General features: G+C 43.8%; 3 protein-coding genes across 5 annotated transcripts in view; 1 reads left to right on the forward strand and 2 right to left on the reverse strand.

Annotated features, from left to right (window-relative positions):
* LOC120025374 (granule associated Rac and RHOG effector protein 1-like) overlaps positions 1 to 9,250 on the forward strand; it is a 40,266-nt gene extending 31,016 nt beyond the window's left edge. For both annotated transcript variants that reach the window (XM_038969917.1, XM_038969916.1), the window contains 11 exons: positions 225 to 365; positions 702 to 797; positions 957 to 1,118; positions 1,959 to 2,117; positions 3,339 to 3,436; positions 3,762 to 3,887; positions 4,096 to 5,159; positions 6,318 to 6,480; positions 6,792 to 6,929; positions 7,068 to 7,146; positions 7,338 to 9,250. In XM_038969917.1, coding sequence (XP_038825845.1) covers positions 225 to 365; positions 702 to 797; positions 957 to 1,118; positions 1,959 to 2,117; positions 3,339 to 3,436; positions 3,762 to 3,887; positions 4,096 to 5,159; positions 6,318 to 6,480; positions 6,792 to 6,929; positions 7,068 to 7,146; positions 7,338 to 7,655 — 2,544 coding nt within the window. In that variant the 3' untranslated portion in view covers positions 7,656 to 9,250. The remainder of the gene's footprint in view (positions 1 to 224; positions 366 to 701; positions 798 to 956; positions 1,119 to 1,958; positions 2,118 to 3,338; positions 3,437 to 3,761; positions 3,888 to 4,095; positions 5,160 to 6,317; positions 6,481 to 6,791; positions 6,930 to 7,067; positions 7,147 to 7,337) is intronic.
* A 354-nt stretch (positions 9,251 to 9,604) lies between these two features.
* On the reverse strand, positions 9,605 to 11,016 carry ss18l2 (ss18, like 2). The gene is made up of 4 exons (XM_038969918.1): positions 10,828 to 11,016; positions 10,555 to 10,631; positions 9,869 to 9,949; positions 9,605 to 9,748 (listed from the first exon to the last, which is right to left on the reverse strand). The coding sequence occupies exons 1-4, from the start codon at positions 10,894 to 10,896 to the stop codon at positions 9,718 to 9,720; spliced, it is 258 nt and encodes an 85-aa protein (XP_038825846.1). The 5' UTR covers positions 10,897 to 11,016; the 3' UTR covers positions 9,605 to 9,717.
* A 2,199-nt stretch (positions 11,017 to 13,215) lies between these two features.
* Positions 13,216 to 20,398, reverse strand: LOC120024857 (protein LSM14 homolog A-like). Of its 2 annotated transcripts, none has more exons than XM_038969184.1 (9): positions 20,106 to 20,398; positions 19,477 to 19,640; positions 19,218 to 19,365; positions 17,706 to 17,885; positions 17,411 to 17,485; positions 17,036 to 17,215; positions 16,671 to 16,842; positions 16,250 to 16,529; positions 13,216 to 16,024 (listed from the first exon to the last, which is right to left on the reverse strand). In XM_038969184.1, the coding sequence occupies exons 1-9, from the start codon at positions 20,224 to 20,226 to the stop codon at positions 16,004 to 16,006; spliced, it is 1,341 nt and encodes a 446-aa protein (XP_038825112.1). In that variant the 5' UTR covers positions 20,227 to 20,398; the 3' UTR covers positions 13,216 to 16,003. The 2 variants fall into 2 exon arrangements, with proteins under 2 accessions (XP_038825112.1, XP_038825111.1); XM_038969183.1 differs by having other exon boundaries at positions 13,216 to 16,027.
* Between the last annotated feature and the right edge of the window lie 1,205 nt (positions 20,399 to 21,603).

The raw sequence follows: 21,603 nt of genomic DNA on the forward strand, positions 1-21,603 counted from the left end.
GGGTGAAGGTATATAAAATCCAAATGGTAGGGTATTTGTATTTTTCCCATTCAGTTTCACACTCGTGACCCACTCACTGACACATTTTCTCATGCATATTGCGCAGCTTGCTGTAATGCAGATAAGCAGTACAGAGCAGATGCAGGGTGTGTAAGGGTTGTACTAGGGTATGTGATGCTGTGTGTAAACTGCTATGTGACCTGAGACTGTGTGCTGTGTTCCAGGCCACGGGACGTCTGAGGGAGAGGGGACGTGATGGCTGCCTGGCAGGCATCCAGGTCCAACAGCTCTTCTGCTCCAACAACCCCAACATCCCTGATCACCATCTGAAGGAGCTCAACATGAAGATCGACAATGCCTTACAGGTAGATGGCGCTCCCCGCAGGACCACCACAGCCTTGGTCAATGTCTGAAATGACACCCTGTTCCCCAATATAGGCTTGTGCACTGCTTTTGACCAGAGCCTTATTCCTGGTCATTTTCCCTGTAAAGTGCAATATTTTTAATCAGGGTTCTTGTCAATAGTATTGCACTATATATGGAATAGGGTGCCATTTCTGACTGGTCACTAGTGCCCTACAGAACAAAGGCTGCTTCAAATCAATGTGTTGATGGCTTGGATATGAAAGGACTGGATGAAGCAATAGCTAGCCTGACTTAATTACATTTTATACAAATTATTTTCTCTTTTCTCTCGCCAGGCTTATAAAGCAGCACTAGAAAGTATGGGCCACAGTGAATATGCACTGAAGGCTGGCTTTCACCTCAATCCCAAATCTGTGGAGGCAGCTTTACAGGTATGTTTACTCTTTACTCTAAGCACAGGACGTATTACAGCTCATTAGGAATGGTAAAGCCTTGGATTATAGTGGCTGTGATAAGGGCAAAACCCTGTCTCTAACCTATTTGTACATCATGTGTCTGGGCCTGTGTCTCTCTCTCTGTCTACTATGTAGGGTTGCTGCAGTGAGGCAGAGGCCCAGCAGGCTGGCAGGATGCAGACCATCTCCCAGCCCATTCAATGTGAGCTGCCCACCATCCCTGTGCAGATTGGCGCCCACTTCCTCAAAGGAGTGTCCTTCAACGAATCGGCGGCTGACAACCTCAAACTGAAAACGGTATGCCCTGCGGTCTGTTATGGAGGACTTGATGTTATAGAATGTTCAGATATTGCATAGAACATATATGATTGTCTGTCATGTTAAATCGGGAGTCATCAGCTTGGGAGTCGTATTCAGCTCTATTCATTACATTTCTATCTACAACATTCTGAATACACCCCTGGCCTTGGCTCGCTGGCATCCTGGCGCTAGGCTACTGTGATGGGTGGTTTCCTAAGTCTTTCATGGTTTGACCTTGCTGACCAGAATGGGTCACTCTGCTCTCTCTAGGAAATGAGAGCCGCTTAGACGCTCATTTCAACCTCTGATGACTTACGTGGGCTGTGAGTCTTGTATTTGGCAAGGCTTTAATGTTTTGATGTGGATGTCTTAACACTTATTCCATGGTACATCTGATGCCTTGGGTCTGGATAGAATCAGCATCTGCTTCGTTAGTTTACAGATGGATTCTTCCCCCAGTCTGTGGGACAAAACTAACTCGTATGGTAATTGCACACACTATCTGTCAGTTATCTGACTCACCATTTACCGGATTCAGAAATAACAGCACATTCATCAGGACCCTTTAAACTAGAGAGCCTAGACACTTTAACAAGAGGGGACTTAGTCCCTGTTCTTTGTAGTTGCTACTGTTTCCTGTTCTGGTCTATGTTAGTGTTTTAGAAGAGATGAATAGGACCCACACACTCACTATTGCTCCACCATAGCTTTTATTTGGCAAAAAAATGAACGAAGTTTCAATCCAAAGTGGATCTTTGTCAGGTCCATATTAGTGCCTTGCATCAGCAGCCAGAAGTCTTGTGTTTTCACACCGGCCACCCTGTTTTGTATCCTCAGCACACCATGTTGCAGCTCATTAAAGAGGCAGTGGGGCAGAACGGAGTGACCCCCCGGGACGACTCCCCCGTCACTGAGGTCCTCAACCAGGTCTGCCCTTCCAGCTGGAGAATGGCCTGCAAGACCGCCGTCCAATTACTGTTCGCTCAGGCGGGACTGGTGAGTACAAGGCACTTAAGATGTCAACAAGGGCAGCAAAGTCACCCAGCTTAAAATACTCGTCTGTTAGATGTCAACATAAGCTGTTGTCTCAACTTAAATTAGCTGATGGATTGTTTTGCTTTAGCAGTAGGGCCATGTGGTTCAACCAACTTCACTTATTTTATGAAAATGTAAAGGAATATTTAATTCGATAGAGGTCCCTGCCTTGAGCAGATTCACTAACTCTACAGCCTCTGCTTAGTGAAGCCTCTACATTATAGCTCTGGGCCAGGCTGCAAGTTGTAGTCTATTGTAACCTAGAGCCCATTGTTTGGGAGGTGTGTAATTGAGATGATGGGAAGGTATGTTGGGTTCCTTTGAATGGCCAAGAGGTGTAAACAAACTCATTGTAGACACAGTGAAGCCAACATTCCTGCAGCATCTGGGTAAAGGATGGGGTCATGGTGGATGGGAGCTTTACATGAACTCCTTATCTGAGTTATGAGCTCTGAAGAACACCGACAGTGGGAGCCTGCATAGCAGCCTAAGCGAAGACCACCTTCTCTTAACATTACTCATAGAGCGGATCTGCCAGACAGTGAAAATGGCTTTGTTCTTTCTGGGACATTTATTTTCAACACCTGAATTGGCCTCTTCTCCTCCTTTTTTGGGGGGCCTATGCTGCTGCATCTCGCTCTCGTTTTTTCTCTCTCTGCCTGTGACTTTGTGAGTCAGGGACCTGGTGGATGTGTTTCTCTCACAGGCCTGAACTCAGCACTCTGACTGCCCAGGGGTCCTGAGGATACACCTGCTATATAAATGACAATAGGCTGACTTCCTGTGAGACAGGAAGGGTCCTCCCTCCTCCCCAAGTTGCATTTGTCTAGAAGGTAGAGCCTCTTTCAAAGAACTGCTGGAAAATATTGGTCTGGATACCTGGAAGTGTGTATATTTGTTGTTCACCCAAAGTAGCTTCCATTGCCTTTGCCCACATGCTCTGACTATGGGCAGAGTTAGTAGTATATCTTATTTCATTATATCTATTTTAGAGGACACTGATGTGTTAGAGTACCAATTTCTTTCCACAATATCTGCTTTGCTTAGTCAGAGTTGAGATAAAAAGGGCCAATATAATCCTGTAGAGTTGCTTGTGCAAGCATAACTGGCTGTGAGGGAATGCATTATATTAGAAGCTGTGCTGATGCAGCTCTCTGAATGACTGTGTGCATGTGTGGACAGGTGGTTGTTGACACTGCTCAGATCGAAAACAAGGAAGCCTATGCTCCACAGATTGCTCTGGAGGGCTCCAGAGTTGTGGTACAAGTACCCTCCACATGGTGAGTAGGATTATTCATATTTGTCTCTTCTGCCCTCTGTGGAAAAACAATCTGCTTGCTTTACAGGTCCAAAAAATTATTTGGCAAATAAATACATTTGCTTGCTTTAGTTTTATCTTAGCAAGGGAATTCCAAATATTCAGAACCCTTAGACATACAATTGGCTAAATCAGCAAACTACATACTTTTTATCCGCATAAGCCAACACTCAACTCAATCAACTATCACATTTGGACAGTAAAGTGAAGTATTAACAGACTTATAAATGTATTTGTGTTATGTTGGACATGCCAGTTGTGCTGTGTCCTGACTGTCCTGTGTGTAGGTGCCTGAAAGAGGACCCAGCCACCATGTCTCTGTTGCAGCGGAGTCTGGACCCAGAGAAGACCCTCGGCCTGGTGGACGTGCTATATACCGCCGTCTTTGACATCAATAGGTGGAGGGAGTGCAAGTGAGTGGATGTGTATTGTCCGTTTGCATTTTTAATTCCTAGAAAGAATCAACCTGCTGTGTGTTCACATTGGCATGGGCTGACAGAGGTGTAGCTCTCATTCTCAAGCTCTAGTTTACATTTGCCCTGAAAGAAAATCTTGAAAAAGCTAGTTAGCTGTTGTAATTTTCCATGCCGTTGAATGCTTATGTATCTTCTCCCTCCACAGAGAACAGGCCTTGCCCACCATTCAGATGCAGTTACAGCGGGAGAGCCCTGACTACGGGATGCAGGTAGACCTGCCTCCTGGAAATGGCTCCAAAGCCTCCAGTGGCCTGCCCAAAACTATCTCCAAGCTAACTTCCAAATTCACAAAGAAGGCCTCTTCCAGCTCTGTGTCCAGTGGTGGTGGGGGCAGCTACTCCATCCCCAGCACCCCGTCCCATAGCATGCTCTCCTCTAGCAGCAGCTCTGAAGACCAGCAGTTTAAGAGCCTGGGTCACGCAGTAGACGGGAGACTGCAGAGCATCTTACAGCTGGGCAACATGTCCAGCAACCCTGACCCCACCCAGCCCCAGAACGGTTCAGTGTGTGACGACCAGGGCATGAACCTCCCCACGGACCAGGAGATGCAGGACGTCATTGACTTTCTCTCAGGTTTCAATATGGGCAAGTCCCAGCAAGCCTCCCCACTGGTCAAAAGGAGGAACTCTGTGGCGTCTGCCAATGCTGCCGAGCTGAAGCCCCCGAGCGGAGCCACCGACCGAACCCCAACCTCTCAAGCGGTCTCCCACAGTTCACTGCAGCCCCCTACCCAGAGTATGCATCAGCAGCCAGTGCAGAAGCAGCAGCAGCAGCAGCCACCACCACCGCAGCAGCCCTCCCAGCAGGTACTGCAGTACTACCAACACCTCCTCCAGCCTATTGGTCAGCAGCAGCATGCTCCACCTCAGCTGCCCTCCCAACAGCCTCCACCCCAGGCTCTTCCACAGCAGAGAATGCCAAGTAAGTGGCTGAGTGGTTCCAGCCAGCAGCAGCCTCCTCCCCAGGGCCCACCTCCCCCAGCAGGGCTCTCCCCCCTGGGGCCCATTGGCCAGTGGGGCTCACCTGGCCTCCCAGACCTGAGCTCGGACCTATACAGCCTGGGGCTGGTCAGCACCTACATGGACAGTGTCATGTCTGAGATGCTGGGGCAGAAGCCACAAGGTCCCCGCAACAACACCTGGCCCAACAGGGACCAGAACGAGGGTGTGTTTGGGGTGCTGGGAGACACTTTGCCCTTTGACCCCGCAGGTGAGTTATTTTTATCCCTTATCCACAAACCCAGATAACACTCTGGGTTCCTCTGACTAATGTGGGTGGTGTTCAGTAGGGAGTGAACATTTTGGAACAGAGTGAAACGGGGAGGTACTATGGTGAAGCGGGGAGGTACTGCGGTGTTCCTCACTGAACATAACCTAGGTGGTTGATAATAACACTTTAGAGCAGTGTGTGACCTGCATATTGTCATGTTGAAGGATGCAGTCGACTACAAAGGCTCCATATAATAGCAATGAAAGCTGGCTCCTTCCTGCACATCGTTGGTCATTGTAGCCAGGGTGAGATACAGTGTCTTGACCTCCGATAAAGAAAAGCGGCCTCCTTTAGGACGGTGTTATTCCCCCTCCTTCCCCATTATCAGTAGGCTGTCTGGGTTGTGGTGGTGAGAGGCAGGCAGCTCACAGCCTCCAGGGATTCCATGGTAGGAGAGAACTGTGTCAGCAGTGGTGGGGCTTTGAGCTGTGTTGACTGGGCTGTTTCATTACAAAGACTGAGAAGGAAAAAGGAGACACTACTGTTTAGCACTGCAGTCATTATTATGCCTGGAGAGGATATGTTGCTTTTGATTTTTCTTGGGGTTTTGTGGTTTGGAGATGTGCTTACATAATCTCATTGTAACCATTAAAGCCATTTGGGGTGGTGATATTTCGCTGACAGAAAGATTTATGATCTAGTTTGTCTGTGATTTCCTGAATGAATAGCGGCCATTATCTGGTGCAACCTGAGGAAGTGAAAAACTTTCATAGCCACATCTCCCATTCAGATACATTTTCAAAAACTCTGAACTACAGGACCTTACTAGTATCTCTCCAAATGCACTGTAAATGTAGGTTGTCTGACAGTGAGCAGCTGTCTCCCCCCCCCCCCCCCCCCCCCCCCCAGAAGTTCTGATTTGTAATTTTAAATGTTATGCTGAATTTACAATGTCAGTTGCTGTTTTTACAGTGCAGCAGACTCTTTTTATTTCAGAGCAGAGGCCATTGTGTTCAGCTGACTTACGGCTTTTGTGCTTTTTCTGCTATGGTAGACAGTCTGGCTGAATGGATTGAACTGTGGGGCACACACACACACACACAGAGAAAAGCTGAGGATGTCAAACTGAACCGTGTGTTTTCTCCCTTTCATATGCAGTTGGCTCTGACCCTGAGTTTGCGCGTTACGTTGCCGGAGTCAGCCAGGCCATGCAGCAGAAACGGCAGGTGCAGCACATCCGTCGACCCAGCAACACCCGCAGCAACTGGCCCGTCTCTGAGCAGCACAGGACCTGGTCCCACCCAGAGTACTACAGCGAGGGGTACGTTCACCAATCACAATCAACACCTAACATCTCATTGATACACACATCTCTGTATATGGCATAGGGCTCTATAAAGTCTGCCAAAAGTAGTACTACAGGGTATGTTCATTCAAGGCTCTATACACCACTCCATCACACATGACACTAGTACAATTTATTCACACCTCTTTGTATATAACATCTCTCTAGAAAGTATGCCAATCAATCTTACATGCCTCTTAGTGATGTTCGATTTGTAGAATGGTAAGAACAAGATGTTCATAGTGTTTCAAGTAGTTCTATCTGAGAATGCCACTTATGTGAAACAGGGAGGCGGTCCACAGCAGCTGGTCAGCCAATCAGGGAGACTCTGCCAGCTCCAGTGATGAGACGTCCTCAGCCAATGGGGACAGCCTGTTCTCCATGTTCTCTGGACCTGATCTTGTTGCAGCCGTCAAACAAAGAAGGTACAACTGAGTCACCATGTGTTAAACGTACACCATAGTGTGTTACTGTTCTTTTGGTTTCCCTCCAACCTGTTTTATTCATGAAGTGAACTATCGATATTGTGCTGTAGAGCTTCATGTCTCCTCTTCTGCCTGTAGAAAACACAGCTGTGGCGAGCAGGAGGTGTGTACCCTGCCCTCTCCTCCCCTCCATCACTTGGGAGATGATAATAACCAGGTAAGGAAGGAGTGTGTACTTAGCAGTCTGTGTGCAGTAATTGGGCCAGAAAATTGAAGCCTCTATCATTCACTGCATCTGTATATATGATTATATTGAATCCCTTTAAATGTTAACATTTACCCCCTTTTTAGTTTTTGCTAAAGATCTTGTGTTGATCAACTCCCATTTCCATCCATTCTACTCCACAGGAAAGCAAAACTAAAACTTGGCCGCCGAAGGCCCCATGGCAACACTCCGCTCACACTCAACACAACACCATGCCCAATCCAAGCTCTTCCCTGTACCAGATGAACATCCCTTCCAGCCAATGGAGTGATTCCATGCAGATGTTGCAGTCTCCGGTGTGGTCCACTGCCAGTGACTGCCCTCACTCCACCGGGATCTCCTCTGGCTTCTCTCCCTACACCCAGCAGCATCAGCAACAACAGCACAAACCCATCAGCAAGGGCTTTAAATCCTTTCCCATCAAACATGAGCACAGGCCCTCCTACCTTCACCAGTACTGATACAGACCAAACAAATGAGTCCATTGGTATGGTAGAATTGCTGTAGCTATATTTCTGAAGCAAGTTCTGCTGCGACCATTAGTAATGTTGCCCTTTTGGAATAACCATTAAATTGAAAACATCAGTCTGTGTTTTCAGGCAAAATTGCATTGTTCATACTGGCTTAACATTTTGTATGTATTTTTCCATTTCAAATGCCCCCTTTTTGAAAAAGACATTCTAAACTGCCATGTAAAAGCTGTAAGCAATGCATGTCATGCTGGCAGCAGTTAGTCTGCCTGATAAAGTTTATACTGTGTTTCCTCAGACAAGAGCTTGAAACATGCATGGCCATCATCCACTTTTCTTCTCCAGCTGGAAATATGTAAGGGATAAGATTTTAGTGGGTGGGCTCTAAACGAGACACTCCAGTTTTCCCCATAATTCTATACTGTCTACATAGCTGTAACTGCCAAATCTCATGTAAGATGACTCAGACTACAGCTAACATCTACTGTTCCATAGCTTGTAAATTACTGAAGTTGAAATATAAATAATAATTTACTTCTTTTTATTAAGAGGCTTTGAGCAGGCTCAGCATAAATATTATAATCATTGCAGAGGTGTAATTGAAAAAAAAATACTACTTTTTCAACGACTGACAGAGTAAAAAATATATAGCAGTAACTATGTGCCATGTTGGTATTAATAGCACTTGCATAATATTATTTTCCAACCAAAGCGTTGTTCAGAAGATAAATGGTGCTGAAGAGATAATAAGTCCGTTTATTATATTGATCATTAATAAAGTTACGAGCCCTAGAGCATTAGGGAAAGTCTTTATGATCAAAAACAATTTCCTTTTCTTTCCCTGATTGGCAGTTCACTTCAGAATGACACTAACTCAAACCTAATGTTTGCTCCTTTAAAATACAATATTTTCTTGTACAAATATTGACAGTATTAATCTTATTTTTGTATTTTCTTACATGTTCTACAATTACTGTATATGTTAGTATAACATGTTACATAACACAATTCCACCCCCCCCCCCCCAAGATGTGAAGGCACATTCATTTCTTTAGTTCAGAGTTTAACTACACCATATCTATAAAGGTTACCAAATATGCCATTATAAACACAAACATTGTGTAGGGTATTTTTTTGCCCATGTTTCTTCAGTTTCTATGGCCACAGAATGTTAACTTTTTGTGATGTTATCGGATGCCAATGTTGCCTGTATTTATGACATGACACCATGTTTTCTGAAAACTAACATACCATGTTTACAGAGTTTTGTTTGCTGTATAAATATCATTTTATAGTTGTGCTTTGCACAATCAAAATATAGGGTTTGTTGCATTGTCTGTTATTTCCCAAACTTTTGCTGCCTTTTTTTTTTTTAACATCTTTAAAGACCTTGGACTGTAACCGTTAGTATTTTTTAGCTGTGTCAAAATGGTTTACTAGTGGCATCTACAAAAAAAGTTTCCCTGACAGAAGATATGAAGGGGGACTGCTTGGCTTATGTTTATTGTTCTCTTGAGCTGGCAACTGAATCTTCCCAAGTGTACCAGCAATGCAACAAAAATGAATAAAAATGACTAGCAATTGAATATGTTGGTATTTTCTATGACTTCATGCCATCACAAATTACTGTATGATCCTTTTATTTGAGGGGTGACAGGCTGCCTAGTAGGCTGTTGTACATCTAGTTTTCTAGCTTCCTCTAGTGGTGTCAACTAGCAGGCTTGAAGTCAGAACTTGGCTGTAACATCTTTTACCTTGGGTTGAAGTTCAGTAATATAATAGCCATTGTCCAAGGCTACCCCTAGTAGTGTATTTCAAACTTAACAATTCTGGGACCCAATGCCGGTGGTGACTTGCTCACGAACTGACCTGTTGGGAGTAATGATGATGATATTCTGCGAAAGCTCAATATGCCCAAACTCTATTAAATGCACCTTGTGTTACTTTAGTAGGTCAGGAAAAAAGCCAACTTTATTTTCAATAAGATGAAAGATGTGAATCAATTGAGGAAATTGCCCATTATGTATGTAAGCTTTATGTCCAATCTGGGCTGTCAATGTTGGTGCCTCTCCATTGGTGGGGATCTGAAAATTGGAATATGAGTCAATTTGCAACCCGTCACTGGTTAACATCGACAAAGAAGAGAAACAACGGTCAAGCAATGAATGTAGCTGATTGCATTTTCATTGATGGACAAAACATACGTTTGTGGTTGGAGCCAAGTTTGGCTGGCGTCTGCTATGGTTCCCAGGTAAACAATGTTGCGGTGCAAGATCTGTTGATATCTGGTGGAGAAAAGTTGTTTACAGTATGGTAGTTAAAACACGGCAGGGAGGCCAACCCTATTCCTCAGCACCCTATACCATAATTATTTACTCATCAGGAACTTCAAATTGTATTTGTCACATGCACTGGATACAATACACCTTACCGTGAGATGCTTACTTAACCAACAATGCAGTTAAGAAAGGGTTAGTAAAATATTTACTTAAAGTAAAAAATAAATGAGGCAATATGTACTGGTACTGAGTCAATGTGCATGTTGGTAGGGTTAAAGTAACTATGCATAGATAACAGCAAGTAGCAAGTCTGTTAAGAACAGATTCTTATTTACAATGACGGCCTACCCCAGACAATGCTGGGCCAATTGTACACCGCCCTATGGTACTCTAAATCACGGCTGGATGTGATACAGCCTGGATTCGAACCAGGGACTGTAGAGACACATCTTGCACTGAGATGCAGTGCCTTAGAACGCTGCACCACTCTGAATCAGGTGTGTTCGTATAGAGCTGGTTAAAAACCTGCAAACCCAACAGCTCCAGGAGAAGGGTTGACATCACCAACTCTAGGGGAAATAACACATAGATATGGATGAAGTTGAACTTACTGTACACATTCCATTGCTCGTCCTTTTTGCATGTACTCTGTGATGCACCTTACCAGCTGGTCATTTTCGTCCAGCAACTGAAATTTGGAAAATATGAAAAACTGTTAACACAGCTGGCAACTTGTTTACTGAAGCTACCACCTTTTATGATAGAATGTAGGCCAAATAACAAACCAACTGTACAGCTAGCTAATGAGCTAGACACAGTTGTAAACATTCTAGCTAAATGCTACACAGATTAACATAACCAAACTGATAGCTAACGTTACTTACTCTTTGGATGGTTTCTTGGTTGATCTGAGCTTTTCCTCTATGTCTTTTCGGTACAAAAGCGACAGACATTTTGAGTTTACATTGAATGACAAACGGTAGCCAGTGGCTGTGACTACGACTGGGCTAATATTAGCTAGCTAGAGGACATCCACCATCTTTGCTAGTACTGCCTGGGATTTTCGGTTGTCACCTTACCACAGTCACAACGTCATAAACCCCGCCCATTTCTACAATTTCTCTTCTTAACCACTAACTTTAAGCGTAACCCAAACCTTAACTTTATGACCCAAAAGAAAATTTTTGTTTTTATGATTTTTTACGATATAGCCATCATGACTTTGTGGCTGTGGTAACTAGTGGAAACGGATTTTCGTTCATTTCTTAGTCGAAAATGTGCCCGTTCAATTTCAATCCATAGTCCCTTGTCCTTACCCTGATATAGGATCCCGCTAACCTGTGGATAGGCTAATTGATCAAATCAAATTGTATTAGTCACATGCGCCGAATACAAGGTGTAGTGTAGACCTTACAGTGAAATGCTTACTTACGAGCCCCTAACCAACAATGCAGTTTTAAAAAATACGAATAAGTAATAAAAGTAACAAGTAATTAAAGAGCAGCAGTAAAATAACAATAGCGAGACTATATACAGGGGGTACTGGTACAGAGTCAATGTGCGGGGGCACCGTTTAGTTGAGGTAATATGTACATGTAGGTAGAGTTATTAAAGTGACTATGCATAGATGATAACAACCGAGAGTAGCAGGGCTTAAAGGGGGGGGGGGGGGCTATGCAAATAGTCTGGGTAGCCATTTGATTAGGTGTTCAGGAGTCTTATGGCTTGGGGGTTGAAGCTGTTTAGAAGCCTCTTGGACCTAGACTTAGCACTCCGATACCGCTTGCAGTGCGGTAGCATAGAGAACAGTCTATGACTAGGGTGGCTGGAGTCTTGGACAATTTTTAGGGCCTTCCTCTGACACCACCTGGTATAGAGGTCCTGGATGGCAGGAAGTTGCCATACCAGGCAGTGATGCAACCAGTCAGGATGCTCTCGATGGTGCAGCAGTAGAACCTTTTGAGGATCTGAGGACCCATGCCAAATCGTTTCAGTCTCCTGACAGGGAGTAGGTTATGTCGTGTCCTCTTCACGACTGTCTTGGTGTGCTTGGACCATGTTAGTTTGTTGGGGATGTGGACACCAAGGAACTTGAAGCTCTCAACCTGCTCCACTGCAGCCCAGTTGATGAGAATGGGGTGTGCTCGGTTCTCTTTTTCCTGTAGTCCACAATCATCTCCTTTGTCTTGATCACATTGAGGGAGAGGTTGTTGTCCTGGCACCACACGGCCAAGTCTCTGACCTCCTCTCTATAGGCTGTCTTGTCGTTGTCGGTGATCAGGCCTACCACTGTTGTGTCATCAGCAAACTTAATTTGTTGGCGTCATGCCTGGCCATGCAGTCATGAGTGAACAGGGAGTACAGGAGGGGACTGAGTACGCACCCGAGGGGCCCGTGTTGAGGATCAGTGTGGCGGATGTGTTGTTACCTATCCTTACCACCTGGGGGCAGCCCGTCAGGAAGTCCAGTTGCAGAGGGAGGTGTTTAGTCCCATGGCCATTAGCTTATTGATGAGCTTTGAGGGCACTATGGTGTTGAACACTGAGCTGTAGTCAATGAATAGCATTCTCACATAGGTGTTCCTTTTGTCTAGGTGGGAAAGGGCAGTGTGGAGTGCAATAGAGATTGCGCCATCTGTGGATCTGTAGGGGCGCTATGCAAATTGGAGTGGGTCTAGGTTTTCTGGGTTAATGGTGTTGATGTGATCCATGACCAGCCTTTTGAAGCACTTCATGGCTACAGACGTGAGTGCTACGGGTCGGTAGTCGTTTAGGCAGGTTACCTTAGTGTTCTTGGGCACATAGCTTCCGCTATATCGCTTTCATCTATCCAGTTGTTTTGGAAAGGAGTAGGACGAGAAGTAGCTAGGGAGCGAAGTGAAAAAAACAGTAAAGGCCCGTGCGCATGTCAAAATCTAATGTTTGTAAACAAACTACTGAAACTTCAGAAAAACTCAACCCATTGCTTTCCACAGAAGCATGTCTATAAAAAAATATAACTCAAATAGATTTCCAAACTACATATACGTGTTCCCCCTTCTCTATAAAAGACCATAAACATATTTCAAATAGTAACTGAAGTCAGAGCCCTAAAGAGTAATTATAAAACATGGACCTACACAAATGCTATGAGCATGGAAGGTTTGGTAGAAGGCAATAATTAAATTTCTCCTAAGATCTTGAAAAATATGTGAACTGAGTAGTGTAGAACATGCAGTGTCCACAATTCTTGGAAGGCAACTCTTGACTATCAATATAATAAAAACAAGGAAATGGTTATTGAACAATTGTTTTATTTTATTTTTTATCTTGAGTAAAAACTTGTCTGCAGAGGGCGGCCCACTTGAAGTACACCATGCTGTTCAACTGCTTTATTTAGAAACAATATCTGGCTTTATTATTCCAGAGGTCGGTAGGAGTAACTCATGGAATCAAAACGTTACAGCAATATGTAGGTAATATGCACTGTTTGAAATCTCAAATTAGCTCTGGACCTTACACCGATGTGGTTATTGCAACTGCCCAGGCTCCTGTGTATAATCCTTGTTCGGAGTCACTATTTTGTGTTTAATCACAAGGCAAGGCTGCCATAGCCTCGTACAAGCCATCCTGATTTCACGAGCTCACAGATCAGGGTGATTCTTACAAGGCTAAGGCTGCCATACATTGCTCTGTATTATCAATCTGTACAACAATTCAGTAAAACTGCTTCTTTGAACTATGGGATATATTGGCCTAGTTGCCCAACATTTTTTTATGATCTAGATCAGGTTGATTTTGTAGTGTTTTCAAATAGTACATGTTACATATTGTCATCATACCGCAGGTCAATTAAGAGAAAGATAAATACATAACCCTCCTAGCACTCCCAAACATACTGACAAAAAGTGAGAATATCTGAAACAATCCACCCCCATTCTCCGCTGGTTTAAACATCCAGTTCACATCCCTGTATCTTATAAGTAAAAATAAAATATCCCATATAAATCACTTGAAGAGGTGTGATTTGATGGATAATCCTCCAAACTGCTAGCGCTGGACAATAGACCGTGCTCAATAGACTTCCCCAAGCATGGGGAAATGGACAAACATAGCAAGCTTAAAGCACCGATGCGGTTTATTACAAATGCTGGAATTGGATCACTAGGAATTCTTCCAGAAGCTTAGTAGATTGGTTTTAAGGCCTGGAGTAACTTCACTTTTTTTCATTTGTTTCCTTCAACCTCATGTAAATTTAGTGGTTGGACTTAAACAAAATAAATCTATACCCAAACCTAGCTGTGCAGAATATTATCGCTGATGGCTGAATATGAAGATTTTTCCTAAGTTATACAGCCCTTACTCTCCAACATATTTTGTCACTTCAACGAATAGATGGGCAGTTCTCAATTTCTTTTTTCAGGACAAGCTTGTATGAGAATCACTTCTGTGCCAGGCTACTACGCAGTCCATACAGCTGGCGAATGAGACAATTTTTCACTGAAGTTGCATTAGTGGGACTGAAAAACAAAAACACCAGCATCTTTTGGTTTAGAGTTGAGCACACCAGATTGTTGTTTTAGATACAATACAAGGGCAAGCATGCCAATAGACCATCAGGTAAAGAAAGACAGTCTGCTAGAAAAATGTTAACATACATCAGTAACACTTGTTGAATTGCAAATTGTTTTGAAACAAACAGAATAAGTAGCCCAATGCTCCCAGTCCCATTCCATACTGCAGACAAGACCAATCTGCTTACACAGCAGTCTAAGTCAGAACCAGCTATCTTCTCTTGCAGGGCAAACATTTAGAGGTCAACAATGACTTAATTCCATAGACACTTGTTAAGCACCTAGTTAAAACATGGCCGTTAATTCAATTCATATTCAAGCGCTGGGGAGATGGAGAAGGCTAGACAGACATTTCTAATGACTGATGCTCCAAGTCCAGTCATGATTGTTGCAGAAAAGCCTCCCTTGACTACACTAAAGAGCAATAGTCACCAACACTACATTTAACAAAAATATGCCAGAGCAAATATGTGCAGCGCACGCCATCACAAAGACTGCAGTCCTTTCTAACATGACCTGTAGTTGGCGACCAGCATTAGCAGATGTTGGGATACACTGGGCATTATTAGGGGGGGGGGGGTAGAGAAAACTTCCCAACAGCTCTGAATCAATTCATTTCATATGCATTTCTAAAACTAGAAGTTAAGTAGCAACCACACAATATCTTTGGGGCAGAAATAACAGCGTGATGCACTAGAAAATACATTCCTTCAATATTCAGTAAGATTATAAAACGAATGATCCCGATTACTGAAAATGCTCCATAATCCAAAGTGTTTTCAGGATGTCTGACCTACTCCAATCTTGTATAAATAGCTTATGTTAAAGGTGTGAACTGACTACCTTAATTTGAAGGCAGGATCTCTACAAAAAAAAGAAGAAGTGAGGCTATGATTTAAACATCTACATTTTAGTCTTTTAGCAGGAACACCGAAACAAGAGTTTCTCTGACTAAGAAACTTGGCAAAGTACAGCAGAACATCAAAACACAGGATAAATGGCTACTGAGATATAGACTAGGAGAATATAAAAAACAAAAACTGTGACCCCGGCCGGCTATGTAGCATTTTAGTGCTCCTAAGGTACATTGCAGGATATATCCAAAAAATAAAGCTATTTTCAGGGATCAAAGTACTCACAGTATCAGCGGGCTTCTGCATACATCTTTACACAACATTATCAAATACAATTTTAGTAAGAAACTCAAATAGATGCAAAAATACTGAATAATTACACTGGAGTACGGTATTTACACAAGTTCTTATCCCTCTGATTACTGGATAATATCAAACCACACTCAAATTTTCAAAAGCACATTATATTCCTTTGTTGTATTTTTCAGAGAGAAAAAAAGAAATTTTTAAAGAAGCTGCATTCACACCCGTTGAAATCAAGCAGTCAACCCCCGTGCTGGTGGCAAATTTACAGAGTATGTCTTCATTATTTTGGACAAATATTTCTGGACCATGAAGGGCTACAATTCTTGGTGGATCCGTCTCTCTGGTGCACTACGCGGCCACTTTGTTATCCTTCTGGAAAAAAGCAAAACACGTTTAGACTTGTGAACACACAACCAGCCTTTAATATGGAGACAAAGACTTGCATCATATTGAACTTTACTTGCATTATAAGTGTGATGTTGGGTTGTCTTGTCCTTTGTTGCAAGTGTGTGCACATGTACATTTAACTTTTGAATAATAAAATCACCAACAATTTTAAATGTGGTGTAAACCAAATGGTAAGGAATGATTTACCCTGTATTCATATTCAACGAACTCCCGGCCACCTCTGCTGCCTCCTCGGAATCCTCCCCTGAAGCCGGGTGGGGCCCCACGGGGGGGTCCAAAGGAACCTCTGCTCATGGCACGCCCTCTGCCCCCACGGAAGCCCATGCCGCCACGACTTCCTCTGAAGCCTCCTCGGCCTCGGTTGTGCCTCAGTGGGATGCCAAAGGTCTCCGAATTCATCCTCCTCTCCTCAGCCCAAGTCTGCCTCCTTGGGAATCCTGAACCTCCAGATCGCTCAGCTGCTTTCCTGTAAATACAAAATGAGACCTTTAATGCCAAAGACTAACCTACCGACATGCTTTGGATTTCCATTAGTATGAGACTATCAATACCACAAAGCACATAAATAAAAATACAAAAATTGGTTAAGAGAGCAAAAGGGACATGCCTTGTATCATCAGAAGAGATGTTGTCAAAGAAGGACTTAGTCTTGTCGTAGTAAACGTTGGCCACTACAGGTTCCTCTTCCTCAGCATTGCATTCACTGTTCTGGGTCTCCACTCCAGAATCTGCCTTCTCATCTCCATTAAAAGCCTTCTCTGGTTTATCAGGCTTGTCGTCTATGTTGGACAATTAAAAGGGGGTAAACAATTTTCTTCATAAATTTGGATTAAGCTAAGAGGATAAAAAGAGTACACAAAATATCGACAAGTTCCAAATCAACAGTGGCAGACTGGGATTTCAGGTAGGAACCCAGGCTAGGCCATGACATAACTGCTGCATGGAACATGCTATAATAATTACAAATAGTACCTTTCAGTTTGAGTTTGTTCTGAAACTCTTTTTCAATCTCCTCCTTGTTGAACTGAGCGTTGGCAGTCTCAAAGTCAAAGTCTTGATCAAATTTCATGGGACCGTCCCTGTGTGGGTTGAAGCGGCCTCTTCCACGGTGACCACCTCCACGACCACGGCGCTGAGGGGGAGGACCACCAGCTGGGAAGACAGGACACCAGAGCCCGACAATAATAACAAAGCAGCGTTTAGATGATCGTTTATTTGAATCCATGTAGATCTTATCTTGACAGAAAAACATGGACACATTAATACCAGTAAGGCAGTATACAACAGAAGCTAGGGCGAGAGTTTTAACAGGTTAACAAGTACACTGGTAGTTTCATGAGAACCAACCACATTGACGGTTATTCCGGTTGTCGCCACCACCTTGCTCAGAATCTGGTCTGGGTATTTTCTGAACCTCAGGGCCTAAACAGTACAAAATAAAGGACCAAACTCACAATTATTTTGGCATATCAGTCAAGTACAACAATATTCTAAACTAGAAAGCCATATGGCCAGGTGCTTCACTTAGAGCTAGCTGATCAAGCAATTGTTTTAAACAGGCAATATAGACTAGTCTGTGTGACAGCAGTGTATTGTAGACATTAAGGCCAAGCCTGGCTACAGCCTCCCCTGCCAGCCTCACCCCTCCTCTGTTCCAGGATGTCTGGAGGCTTCTGGTTGCCCGGGGTAGTGATGGGCCTGGCTGGTGGGCCAGCTGGGCTCCTTTGTCCCACTGGTGCAGGGGCAGTGGTGGGGGAAGTCTGCACTGCCTGCTCCAGGGAAGGGCTCTTCCTCAGAGGGTCCAGCTGGGGACTGGTCCGACCTAGATGACAAGGCAGGGGTTAGCCCAAGATGTACTCTTAAGGAGCCTACCATTACTCCTATAAGGTCCAATGACCTTATATGATATATTCAAAGGAAGACTGGCTCCAGCAGCCAACATATACATATATATATACACACACAAAACATTTTTAGTTTGTATTTGACCTTTTTTTACTCCCTAATTATTCGATCTTGGCTCATCGCTGCAGCTCCCCAACGGGCTCGGGAGAGACGAACGTGGAGACATGCATCCTCCAAAACGTGTACCAACCCACTTAACCGCGCTCCTCAACACCTGCCAGCTTAACCTGGAAGCCAGCCGCACCAATGTGTCAGAGGAAACAGTTCAACTGGCATATGGAGTCAGCCCGTAGGCACCTGGCCAGCCACAAGGAGTCGCTAGAGCGCGATGAGCCAAGTAAAGTCCCACCGGCCAAACCCTCCCTTAACCTGACGACGCTGGGCCAATTGTGCGCCGTCCTATGGGACTCCTGACCACGGCCGGTTGTGGCACAGTCCGGGATATGAAGCCGGGACTGTAGTAACGCCTCTAGCACTACTGCATGCAATGCCTTAGACCGCTGCGCCACTCGGGAGCCCCAAACACTCAATTTAAACATGAATATATTCTAAACTGCGATACGGTTCTAGAAACATAAAGCCCCTCACTTTGAAAATAATTTCACAACTGCAAAATATACAGTTACAGTATACTGTTTTAACCAGCTTTATCACAGTTGAAGCCAACAGTATTTTTCAGTGACACGTTTCTGGAAGCCTTCTTCAGTTACACACAGGTGTTTGGAGCATGCTAGATAGCTAATTTGCACAGGTGGTTCCTCCGTCTTCCGTAAACACACGCTGTAACATGGAGATACGGCCGTATGGGAGCACTAACCCTATAAATCTAACCTTTTCTTTAATAATTTCTCTGATATGAAAGATAAGACCCTTATGCTTCTAAAACTGTACCGCAAGTGATGCGTGCTAATGTTCAGACCGAGCGTTGGGGTTCTTAACAAAACTCCCCCATACAGAAGACACCATCATCCAATTACTTGTGTACTGTACTGGAACTGAGTGATCAAAGGCTAGGCAGGGATGTGATTATAATAATGCAAGAAGTGCAGTGCTCCACTGATGTTAACTACAAGCAGCATACCACATAAAATTGTATAATATTGAGAGGCAGATATGCTAAAGGAAAAAAAGTACTAGTTCCAACAGCATTGCATTACACACTGACAATACAAGAGCTTTCAAGATCATTCTTCATTTCAGACATCTCAGAGATGATAGAATGGCGAATCAACAAGATGAATGTACCAACCTCCACCAACAACTCCAAACTGCTGGGACACCAGGGGGCTTGGGTTAAACTGGCTGTAAGGGGGGACAGGAGCCCTGCTGCTAAAGGGTGCATATGAGCCCACAGACTGGAATGATGGGGGTGGAGCATTGGTGGATCCAATAGAGGACTGGGGAAGTAAAACAACATGTTAAACAACCACATACAGAACTATTAAATACATAAAAAGAAAATACATTTACAAATGAATCATCATTGACTAGAGCAATGGCCTGCTTACTTGAACAATGGCAGGGTCCTGAGGTAGGGAGCTGGTGGCTTTCGGTGGCTCGCAAACAGTCAGGTCCTTGATATCACTCCCTCTGAAGATGATGTACTCGAAGACTTCATCTCGTGGTGGAATTGGCCTGTCAGTAGGGCGGTCCTCAGTGCCAAAGGAGCGGACTGTTTGGATAAACAAATACCAGACAGAGAGATTACAACAGTCACTATCATTGATTGTCTGACAGATAATCCGCTATTCATTGTATAGTCTAGTAATAACAAAATGAAACACCGTGCAGGATCTGATTTCCCATCACCACATTAACCGCTAACGTTAGCTAACTAATCATGCAAGTTAGCTGAAACGAAAACCCGGTCAAATAACTAATGCAACAACAAAGTATGCATGAAACAGGCCAGGGCATTTGCAGTGAAACGGGCTAGCTAAATTAGCTCTGCTAACTTAAACTAGCCTGCTACAAGCATTATTAAGCATTCGACAAAGCTAACTACTAGCTATGCTAACTAGCATTGTGAACAATTTGACAGTGACAGACTAAATGCCTGCACCCCATTACTAGTAAAAAAGTGAGGTGTTTTCAATTTATCGACTTATTTTTTTGCAAGGTATACGTTTTAACTTACCTTTGGCGAGAGCAACAGTCGAATTTTCGGTGTCAATTGTGTATAAAATTCCTTCATAACGAATCTCGGCCTTCGAGATTAGGCTAATTTTACTCCCGATGTAGGGCGTCCCTCCACTCATACCGTCTTCCTTTTTCTTTGAGTGTGGAAAATAAATATATATTACAAAAGTATATGGCAAGTAACTAGCTACTTTATTTAGTCCTGTTTGTACAATTCTAACAAAGAATATTGCCCGTTCGTTCTTCCACTAACTTGCTAGCACCACGACATGGCCGTTTTCATATGATGCCTTGCCTCACCGCATAGAATGGTGGGAAATCGTCTCTGTAAACCGTAAATATCGCGAGTTTTCACGGGATCATGCTACCTTTCTAAGATTACTGGTCTAAAGTTAGTTTTGTGTTTCTCGCCCTACTGAATACTTTCTGGGATTGGGAGAGGGAAACTGATCCTAGATCTGAGACTGCCAACTAGAGTTTATGTACATTTTTCATTGCTGCCACTGGATATTTTATTGCCCATCTCTCTCGCCCATCCCTTATGCACAAAAATACATAAAAAGACAACGTTTGTTTAATTAAGCAATTTCCACAATGTATAATTTATTTTACTGTAATCTGCATTAAAGACTAGGGTGCAGTTGCAATCTTCTTCATCTCGCAAAATGTCCTTCCAGCAGTTTCAGCCACAGCTAGCCGCAGCAACAAACCTTGACATGTTGATGGAAGAGATCATTGACACATTAAATTATGTGGTCTACTAAATATTTCCAGTCGTGTCTGTGGCAAGTGTCAAAATAAAATCTCTTTGACAACAAATAGAATATGTCCTAGGGACCATATGCTACTCTATATTTGATGTAAAGTCCATGGAGAATAAGAGCACCTCCTCCCAGCTGCCCACTGCACTGAGGCTAGGAAACACTGTCACCACCGATAAATCCACGATAATTGAGAATTTCAATAAGCGTTTTTCGACGGCTGGCCATGCTTTCCACCTGGCTAACCCTACCCCGGTCAACAGCCCTGCACCCCCCACAGCAACTTGCCCAAGCCTCCCCCATTTCTCCTTCACCCAAATCCAGATAGCTGATGTTCTGAAAGAGTTGCAAAATCTGGACCACTACAAATCAGCTGGGCTAGACAATCTGGACCCTCTCTTTCTAAAAGTATCTGCCGAAATTGTTGCAGCCCTATTACTAGCCTGTTCAACCTCTCTTTCGTATCGTCTGAGATCCCCAAAGATTGGAAGGCTGCTGCGGTCATCCCCCTCTTCAAACTCTAGACCCAAACTGCTACAGACCTACCCTGCCTTTCTAAGGTCTTCAAAAGCCAAGTTAACAAACAGATCACCAACCATTTTGAATTCCACCGTACCTTCTCCGCTATGCAATCTGGTTTCCGAGCTAGTCATGGGTGCACCTCAGCCAAGCTCAAGGTCCTAAATGATATCATAACCGCCATCAATAAAAGACAATACTGTGCAGCCGTATTCA

This window comes from Salvelinus namaycush, chromosome 30 (genome assembly GCF_016432855.1).
Source record: "Salvelinus namaycush isolate Seneca chromosome 30, SaNama_1.0, whole genome shotgun sequence".
Taxonomy (NCBI): domain Eukaryota; kingdom Metazoa; phylum Chordata; class Actinopteri; order Salmoniformes; family Salmonidae; genus Salvelinus; species Salvelinus namaycush.

Excerpts from the sequence above, each read along its gene's own strand:
- ss18l2 (XM_038969918.1), bottom strand. The coding sequence starts at position 10,896 with ATGTCTGTCGCTTTTGTACCGAAAAGACATAGAGGAAAAGCTCAGATC. Across the intron at positions 9,950-10,554 it reads CGAGCAATGGAATGTGTACA|ATATCAACAGATCTTGCACC; the intron begins GTAAGTTCAACT and ends TTTCTCCACCAG. Across the intron at positions 9,749-9,868 it reads ACTTGGCTCCAACCACAAAC|ATCCCCACCAATGGAGAGGC; the intron begins GTATGTTTTGTC and ends TCCAATTTTCAG.
- LOC120024857 (XM_038969183.1), bottom strand. The coding sequence starts at position 20,226 with ATGAGTGGAGGGACGCCCTACATCGGGAGTAAAATTAGCCTAATCTCG. Across the intron at positions 19,641-20,105 it reads GACTGTTGCTCTCGCCAAAG|TCCGCTCCTTTGGCACTGAG; the intron begins GTAAGTTAAAAC and ends TTATCCAAACAG. Across the intron at positions 17,486-17,705 it reads CATCCTGGAACAGAGGAGGG|GCCCTGAGGTTCAGAAAATA; the intron begins GTGAGGCTGGCA and ends TGTACTGTTTAG.